The sequence below is a fragment of the Zingiber officinale genome, chromosome 8B (genome assembly GCF_018446385.1).
Source record: "Zingiber officinale cultivar Zhangliang chromosome 8B, Zo_v1.1, whole genome shotgun sequence".
NCBI lineage: Eukaryota > Viridiplantae > Streptophyta > Magnoliopsida > Zingiberales > Zingiberaceae > Zingiber > Zingiber officinale.
Window position 1 is genome coordinate 9,186,970 of NC_056001.1, and position 9,784 is coordinate 9,196,753.

The following is a 9,784-nucleotide window of genomic DNA, read 5'->3' on the forward strand; positions in this document are numbered from 1 at the left end:
TGGCCATCACATTAGTTAGATGTCTCACCTTAAGTTCACTGTAAAACCGTATAATGAAAACACTATTATTGTTAATCATCAAAGAAAACTATTCTAGTCCATGAAAAATTATAGTTACGTTTCCATCTTGGACAGAAGAATCATCCAACAATATCACGTAGTAGAGTTATCTGTATGTTTGCAATTCTGAAATACATCACGAGGAGATCACTAATTAAGAAGCTTACAATTTGCAATATTAGGTTGGTTGAATGATCATCTTGGGCTCTAAAACTGTATGATTAAAAGAGGACTACCCAAGGAATCCCATTCCAAATTCAATATCATACTCCTGATCTTATTCGACAAGGAGAATAAAAGCTCCTTAGATGGATGGCTCCATTTCAAAGTGATCTTTTTCATCCTAATATAGATAGACTACTCGTGATCTTCTACTCTGTTATGATTTCAGGTAGTTGTATTCTTTCACTTGCACAACAGCTATCTTTCTTTCCAGTACAGGCCTTTCTGTAGCTCCTGCAGCATCCACCAGTTTCTCTTCTCCCTGTTATTATTCCCTGTGAAGATGAGCAACCCTCTTCCTTGCCACACTTATTTGCGTCGCTGCCACAACACCCAGCATTCTTTTGACTGGTTTCGTTTATGCAGGCCAGGCTTGTGTCCTGCTCACAACCATGTTTCTGGCATGCATCATCAGCAATTGATACCGAGTGTTCTTGTGTTGGAGTACTAATTGCCTTCAAATGCGTTGTTTGGCCACAGTGAGAATGGCAATGATCGTGCACAGTTTGCTCCTCTGAACCTTGTGCATGGCCACAGTGAGAACGGGAATGACATGGTGATTCTGCTTGACGACTCTGTTCCATGCAACTGTCGTGCATAATTTCTTCCTTTACACCTCGCGCATGGCCACAGCGGGAACGGCATGGTGATTCTGCATGATGATCTTGGTCGACTGTTTCATCATTAGCCTTCCTGTGGTCATGGCAGCCGGACTGGGCACAAGTGCTTGATGATCCACATGCACTTTTTGGCTTGTGGGACGAGCCGCAGCATTTTTTCCCTGAAGAAGTTTTTGATTGCAGCAGCGTCATGCTGTTTAAGATCACCAGCAGACAAGTGCCAACGTCGGCAAGGACAGCAGCCCATAGCAGTGGGTGCCCGGCAAATGCAAGTGCTAGAATGGCAATCTTAGTGACGATGGAGAAGATTATGTTTGTGATGACTGTGTAACGTGTTTTCCTTGCCAACCTAATGGCCTTGGCAATCTTACCGATGTCATTTGACATGAGAGTGATGTGGCTTGTCTCCATGGCAACTGCTGAACCTGATATCCCCATTGAGATTCCTACGCTTGCCAGAGCTAAAGCTGGTGCATCATTCATCCCATCGCCAACCATGGCCGTGTAGCCTTCCCTCGATTCGAGGTCACCTATCAGTTTCACTTTGTCTTCGGGTAGAAGCTCTGCGTGCACTTCTTCTATGCCATGGTTTAGCTATATATTAAACAGGCAAACAGTTTGATTACTGTCGTTTAATTTTTTTCAAAGACAACAGTTTCAAGTACCTGGCTTTGTGCATGCATTGCTGCTTCTTTGCTATCTCCTGTAAGCATTACTGTTTTTATGCCTAGTGATTTCAACTCCTTGATAGCTTCTGCAGCCCCTGCTCTGCATGTGTCAGAGAGGGCATATCTTCCAATTTGAACCATGTCCAAGAACACATATCCAAAGGTGACTCCTTCATGTCTCTCCGAGCTCGAAACTGAGATCATTAAAACGAGATGTAAATGCAACATGACCAAATTTTGCATTAAATAATCACCTGATAGCTAATGTTCTCAAAGTACCTGTCTCAGATGAAGCCCTTGCTGCTATTCTTTGGTTTCCTATATAAATGTTTCTTCCCTGCATTTCTCCATATATTCCTTCTCCAGAGTAGATGCAGAATTCTTTTACATATTCTGGTTCTGGTTCAATGGAACGTGACCTAGCATGTTCAACAAATGCAGCAGCCATTGGATGGCTAGATTTACTCTCAATACTTGAAACCCTGAAACAAAGTAAACATCTATTCAATTTCCAAACTTCCTGCACATACTTCCATCTCCAATGTCAAGTGGAAATCACATTCTACTTGTACGTACCAGTAAAGAAGTGTATCCTGGGTGACCTTACTGCTTGTGGATTGGAATTCCACAATGGTGAACTCTCCTCTTGTTATGGTTCCAGTCTTGTCAAATGCCACGACTTTTATCTTGGCGAGGGATTCAAGAACATCTCCACCTTTTATGAGAAGCCCTACTCTTGCAGCTTTCAGGAGTGCACAAAAGGTTGCCACAGGTGTCGATAGCACGAGTGCGCACGGGCATGCGCTCACAAGAAGGACCAGTGCCAATTGAAACCAGCTTCTGGGATGTTTAACCTTTGTTATCAGAGGCATAATTGAGATTACTGCAGCTGCTATCACCACGGCTGTGAAAAGATAGGTTGAGATGAGGAAGGAGCCTTTGATGCTTCGTAACACAAACTGATCTTCATTTAGAAGATCAAAGAAACATAACATGAATTGGGAAAATAACAAGGCCTACAGACCCGGTGTGTAATACTTTGTGCAAGAATCTATCAGCCTCTGTGTGCTTGATCTGCTGTTTTGTGCGTCTTCGACCAACCTTGTCATTCTAGCAACGGCGGAATTCTCAGCAAGAGCGGTCGTTCGGACACTGATATAACCTGCAAAGCTAGTTAGAGATCGCTAATGAAGTCTTACACTCTTCAGTTTCGAACTTGTGGGAAGATGTTACCATCTAGGTTGAGTGTTCCAGCCCAGACCGGGCAGTCGGCTTGCTTGGCTACTGGGAAGGACTCTCCGGTGAGGCTTTTCTCGTCAACTTCAGACTGTCCGTCAACTACAATTCCGTCTATTGGGATTACTTCTCCAGCTTTGACAGCAATGATGGTATTGATTTTGACATCGTCGACGCCCACAGCTCGACCTGTTTCAGCTAGAACAGCTTTCTGCGGAGTCATGCTCATCAGTGATGACATCCCAGCAGTAGCCTGCAGGTTATACATCTAGCTCAGTTCAGCTCTTAAAACCAGCTGCACTGAGACTGAAGAAATTGCATCAACCGGGTAAAAGAACTCTGTTACAGACTAAGGGCCCTAGGTCTGTTACAGAGTACTCATACTAACCTTGTGGCTGGCCCTTGTTTCCAACCATTCAGCAACTGTGAACAAGAATACAACGAAGGCTGCTTCTGAATAGTCCCCGAGCGCAATGGCCCCAGCAACTGTTCAAAGGCATCAGCTTGGGACATTAAATAGCATTTATGAGACAGATCACCTTGAATGCGAAGGTTTTGTGAGAAAGAGATGCTTGATCAAAGTGTGGAACTATCAAAATTTCTGTGTTTGCAAGGGCAGTAATACCTGCAATGAGCAGAAGGATGTTGATGTCCAGCGTAAGCCGTCGAATTGCTGCGACGCCTCTCAAAATAATCGGCACAATGCCGACTGAAACAGCTGCTATAGCAAACCATCTAAGAGGATGGAAGAAGTGCTTGAAGAGCGAGACCAGCAGCAGCACTCCACAAGCCAAAATGTATGGACTTGGCCATTTCTTGGGAACGCTTGCAGATCCATGTGTGCGAATTGTAGCTTCGAGTCTTGCCTGGTTCAGAGCCTTAACTGATGAAAACAGCAAACCTCATCAGATTGAAAATGAAAGCGTTTAGTTGTATTTTCGAGTACAGATGAAGTTAAAGGAAATCCTTTTTCTGATATGTTCAGATCGACTCACGTATGTCCTGCTGCGAGATGAGGTTGCTGTCATGTACCACGATCACCGTCTTGGTTGGAACAACCACGGAAACCTTATTGACTCCATTAAGAGGCTTCAAAATCTTCTCAATTAAGGGGACTTCGGATGTGCAGCAGATGCCTAACACGTCGAAGTAGCTCTTGTGGTACTTTGCTTCCTTGGCTTTCTTGTCTTTGCCTTGTTCTTCACCCATCTTTTCCTTTGCTAATCACACAACAGTTGCTGAATGCACACACCGTTTAAATTTTGATCAAATTTGATTCAAGTGAGAATCGAACCTAAGAAACAAGATGAAAAAAAAAACAGAAGTAAATAATATAATTCTCTTCTTTCTCTCACTTAAATCTACCTTGTATTGTCCTGAATCTGCAGGACTCTGGTTTTTAGTGTCTAGCTTATCTTTCCGAACTCTCACTTTTGTCACAATGCACGTCAGATTGCAACAACTTAAATTCTGTTCTTGTTCTTATTCTTGTTTTGAAGGAAAATAGAATCTGAAGAACAAAATTGAAACTGTTTTTCAAATTTTGAAAACATCCAAAAGGAAAAGCCCTCTAAAGTTACAAGTGCAGCTCTTTCTGATAAATTACCTGAAAGTAGATGGCCAAGAAAAGCTACTGGCATCAACTTTGAGGGACGTCCTACACTTATTGCTCTCCGTCTTGGTTTTAGCAACCCATTTTGCCACTTATTTTCTCTCCATTCACATATGTGGCACAAGCACATTTAGCTTCTCTGCCATGAGCGGTGCCGTTTGATTTATATGGAGTTTCACAGATAGAAGGTCAAATACTGCATCAAAAGCATAGAAAAAATTATCATATATATATATATAGATCGTTGTTCGTTCAAGGTTGTTTTAAAGAAAGGGGGAAAAACAAAGCACGTGAGAAAAAATTAAGTAAAATGCATAAATCAAGAGAAAACTAAAGTGAATACTTACCAAGAAAAAAACAGAACATGGAAGGAGTTGGCTCTGGTTGATGGTGAATACAATAGAGAAGCAAGAGGGTTTAAGTAAAGCAAGCAAAGTTCATAGTGGGCAGCCAAACCCAAACAAATGTGCATAAAAAACAAGATGAACATAATTTTTTGAAGGACTGAGACCATAAATCTAGTCTTGTCGTCAGTGAGCTCCTAGTAGATGCCACTACGGCACGACCTTTTAATGGGCCATTTGTCCTTTGTTTATGGCTCTATCTCATTGGATTCATAAAAGGCTGGCTATTTTTCTAAGAAATCATAAATTTTCTTTCTGTAAGGAATGTTATCAACCTATTCTTACATTTGTCATGTCTACAATGCATTTTTTTTGTTTTTATCTTAGAACTCTGTCTCATATCAACAGCCACTTAGAAGATCCGTTATGATTTTTGTGCACAGTAAAACGATGTATTATGCTGAGAGCGCAGAGGAATGAAAAGGTTTGTGATCCGTTTGAAATCGGTGAAAGCTAGATCATGGACGAGATGACTTTAAAATTAATCGCAAGATGACCTCAAAGGAGAAGAAGGGAGAGTCATCGGCGTGATGGTTTTGAAGTTGACCGTAAGAGAATCTCAAAGGAGAAAAAACCTCGAAGGAGTATCATCGGTAAAATCACAAGTGGAAGAGAAAGGAGCATTAGCAAGCAAGGTGGAATTTGGATACTTACCCTATGTTGAGGTGAGTAAAGGGGAGGGAAGGATAAACATGGGTAAAAAGAATTTTTACATTTGTTTGGGAGAGAGTGAATCATGAAGGGGAAGGAGAAGGGGAGAGAAGGGTAAAGTTTCCCTTTGCATGCTCGGGAATCAGCGAAATTTTTTACACCCCAATTTAAAATTATTCCAATTTTAACCATATTTATTTTTTCACATGCATATTTTTTAAAAAAATAAGGGGATATTTTTGTAAATTTATATATTTAACCTTTATTTCCATCCCTTTTCTCTCAAATGAATCTTCCCTCCCTTCCAAACAAGAGTAAGATAAATATATTACTTTCCCTCTCTTCCCCTCCCTTCCCCCTTCCATTAATGAACATTGTCTCACCCCATCCAAACAGAGGGTTAGTGGGGTGGAGAAAATGTAGAAGATGTAGAAGAATGTAAGATGTATGTGAAATAAAAGATGTACCTGTGTCTGTGGGGACAAGACCTTTTTATAACTTATAATGCCCGTATTGATTAAATGTTATATCAACGTAAGGGATATGTCAAATTCGTATATCTCTATTGTAATATGAAGTTTCATCGCTTATATGTTACTGGTATCCCATATTTTGTACAAAAATATAATCTCATGTGTCTAATAATCTCATGCGCAACATTAATTGTGGAATGAGCTCCTGCGTTGAAAGACTCATTGGACTTTCTAGGTCTGACCTAAATAATGATATAATGAGTTAGTTAAAAAAATGGTTCAATCTTTAATCATCAGCTGATGTATTTGCTTATATGTATATTCATCTAATATAGAGTTGAGGGGAGCAAGACCCTGTGAGTCAAAGATGTGATCGGGCCAATCAAGAATCGAGCCGCAAGATAAATGGGAGCATAGCCTCATGATCTTGTGAGTCAATCGGGAAGAGGAAGGGAAGCATAATCCCGGGGATTGAGAACCAAGTAGAAGGATATAGGGAAGTAGAGCCGTGAGAATAGGAAATCCGATCAGGAACAAGCGGAAGGACAGAGGAGAGTAGAGTGTTGTAAGGTGGAAATATGATCGGGAGCCAAGCGGAAGGATACAAGGGAGCATAGGCCGATGATCTTGTGAGTCGATCGGAAGAAAACAGGGAGCCCCGAGAGTAGTAAATCCAATTGGGAACCCAGTGAAAGGGCATAGCCCCGTAAAATAGAAATCTGATTGGATGATGGTCTATGCCCCGATCGGTGATTTGCTCAATCCTATTTTAGACTTCGACTGCTACATTTATCACAAGATTGATTTTCTAATCTTACGTATAAACCATCTATATATCTACCGTATCAGTTTGTAAGAGGATAAAAGCCCCTTCATGACTTTTTATAACGAAGTTCTTTATTCTTATTTTGTAATAGAAAAAGACACTTTACTCTCTCTTTTTTTAATCCAACAAGAACGAAGCAATATCTCGAGGTGGATGCTGACTGCGGCTGCATTGACTGATCGATCATTGAGTCAGCGGTGGATTAATCATGAATTCGCTTGGAAAGATTTTACCAACGCGAGTACACGACAGAAGATTCATCTATTTTCTTCGTAATACAATCTTTAGTGTTCTTCTTTGGTCAGGATGTTATTCTTTATTTGATATGATAGAATTCGAATAAATAAAAAAGCATGTTGGCTACTCAATTTTTTGATTGCATCGTTTGGAAGCTGAGTGTGTCTGAACTCAGAAGCATAAAAGTGGCATGTATCAAGGAAGAAGGAAAATTGCTCGTGGGAAATCAAAACACTCTATGTAGTGATCAAGCAATCCTTATTGGCCTGACCAATTGGACAATTATTACTTTTTATTATAGTAAGATTCAATTTTAAATACTAATATGGAGCATTATTTTTGTTGCGGTCACAAGGAATGGCATTTCAAGGAGAAGTGGATCCTCCATATCCCTAATTAACAATTGATTGTAGTAGACAACGTTATCTCCAACAAGTGGAATCAAATCACATCTTAAATTATGCGCTAATATGTTTGCAACACAAATCAATATGAGTAATAATTTAAGGCAGGACTCTAAAACGCACATTCATAGAATGATAGGCAGATATATTTATAAACATTAGATCTAAAGGTCATTTGAAAAAAAAAATATATTTATGGTTAGCATATTCTTAAGCCACTTTCTCACTAAACCATTGAGGTATGGCTGAAGTGGATCAATCTTTTCAAAATTAACATTAGATCTTTGACAAGATAATGGAATATATGATCATTTTCATGAGAATTTTTCAAAATAAAATCTAAGATTTTATTTCCCTTTTTTTTTCCTTATCCAACAATAGCAATAGCTTGCAGTTGTTTCACATTTCTTGACTTGCATATCTTTTCCGATCCACATTCTAAATTATTATATGAAGATGGAAGATTGATAATATTATTATTTAAGGTCACATGATTTATTTATTTTTAATTCTAATACCTGACAAGCATTGATTTAATTAATTCGATGGAGTTTTCTATTGTTTAAAGCCACATGAAATCTATTTATTAAAGTTATAGGAATCGTTTCACAAATATATATTGCATCATGTTCGTGTTATTTAATTGATTCTTCTAGGCTATTGTTTAAGCTTGCATGAATTTTTTGTTTAGCTTCCTATCTAGGTGGCTGTTTAAAATCGTTTTTTTAAGTTGAAAAAACCATTCGACCAAAATGAAATCCTAATGGCCTTCATATTTCGAAGTTTTTAGGTTTTTAATGGCCATTTGTTTAACTTGCATTATTTGACTTACAGTTTGAATAATCTGGACAAATGTATAGTATCAAAAATATATATTGATCTTGTCCGAGAGTGAGTCGATGGACGCTGAGACGATGGCGCTCATGTTGATTGAATGTTGAATAGAGAAGACCTAGACCTCCAACGAGCGGAGCCTGCAACCACAAGTCGTTAGTGCCGAGCCAAGGAGGGGTTCCCCGATGATGGTCCTCCGACGCTCAAGTCAATCACCGACAGCAAGCGAACGAAGAATGAAGTATAGAAAGGAGCAGCGCAACTGTAGCTACAATAGTGAACCACATACCTCCGTCGAAGCTTTGGGGTCCTTATATAGGGCTACCGGGGGTGCGTGCACGCTTCCCAAGACGTGTGCGCTTCTCAAAGCATACCTGGAAAAGACATGTCAGAAAAACATGTCTGACACCATACCCGAATAGCTCCTGCATATCCCTGGCGTGACAGTGGAAGCTTCCACCATACGATTCTCTGCCCGACCATGCCACCGACCATGCAATCCGTCGATGACACTGACCCCTAGGAAGATATCGCCACCTGCTCCTCTTGTCTACTGCCGGGTCGAGCGGGAGAGCCGTTTGGATAACTTGTCGTCTGGGTGATACGATGGTCGGGCCGAGTATCCTTTCGATCAGAGCCGGTCCTTATTGTTCAAAGGCCCTGGGCGAAATTATAAATTATGCCCCAATTTTATTTAACTGAGCATTATTTTTATTTAATTAAAAAAATCATATATAAAAAAAAACAATAGAATGAGAGGTCAAATTTGATCTCATACTACAATTTACAAGGACTCCACAAACTTACATATATTCTAAACAAAACCATTTTTTCCATACTTACATTCCATGAACACAATATAAAATAGACTTTATTTACACACTTTCTAACAAAAATATTCTAACAAATCCAAGATATTTCAACCTCTTCCTTGAAATAAAACCACCAACAAAGAAAACCTTTAGAAATCCACCAAATAAAATTTTACTCAATGAATCAACCACATATACGACCCTTCAAAAATATGCATTGCTCCACTTTCTTTAGAAACCATAACATGAGACTCCAACACCAATAGTATCTCACAATCAAAACATATCAAATACTAACCCATATCAGAACAAAACCAACCAAATACACATACCCCTACACTATCAGAATATCACATTTTCTAATAAAAGGAAAGTACTAGACATTAAAAACTAACCTTTACAAATTTCCAACAACCAATACAAAAAACCACTATAAACACAGCACATCATACTCACATTCGAAGCACATTCTGTAAATAAGCTTCTCCTCCCTGCAAGATACCCACTGCAACATCCATACTCCAGCCGGCCAACCACCAAAAGAAGAGCCACCCAATCTGACATGAATAAAACCTCTTTGTATCAAAGCATATCAAGAATACTCCATAAAAAAGGATGCTCATTAAAATAAAATTTCCAACACAGAAAATGCTCCACCATTTCCCTCCGAAAGCCACAGTAAACAAAAAAGTATCAATTTATCAAACTATCAATTGATCTAATCA

The 9,784-nt window shown here is 39.5% G+C and overlaps 1 protein-coding gene across 3 annotated transcripts; it reads right to left on the minus strand.

Annotated features, from left to right (window-relative positions):
- Positions 1 to 140: 140 nt before the first annotated feature.
- On the minus strand, positions 141 to 5,002 carry LOC122015234 (putative inactive cadmium/zinc-transporting ATPase HMA3). Of its 3 annotated transcripts, none has more exons than XM_042572011.1 (12): positions 4,766 to 5,001; positions 4,413 to 4,614; positions 4,172 to 4,316; positions 3,802 to 4,044; positions 3,432 to 3,689; positions 3,195 to 3,292; positions 2,804 to 3,059; positions 2,595 to 2,732; positions 2,147 to 2,474; positions 1,850 to 2,052; positions 1,568 to 1,764; positions 141 to 1,496 (listed from the first exon to the last, which is right to left on the minus strand). In XM_042572011.1, the coding sequence occupies exons 4-12, from the start codon at positions 4,013 to 4,015 to the stop codon at positions 432 to 434; spliced, it is 2,757 nt and encodes a 918-aa protein (XP_042427945.1). In that variant the 5' UTR covers positions 4,016 to 4,044; positions 4,172 to 4,316; positions 4,413 to 4,614; positions 4,766 to 5,001; the 3' UTR covers positions 141 to 431. The 3 variants fall into 3 exon arrangements, with proteins under 3 accessions (XP_042427945.1, XP_042427946.1, XP_042427947.1); XM_042572012.1 differs by having other exon boundaries at positions 4,172 to 4,335; XM_042572013.1 differs by lacking the exon at positions 4,172 to 4,316 and having other exon boundaries at positions 4,766 to 5,002.
- Positions 5,003 to 9,784: the final 4,782 nt, after the last annotated feature.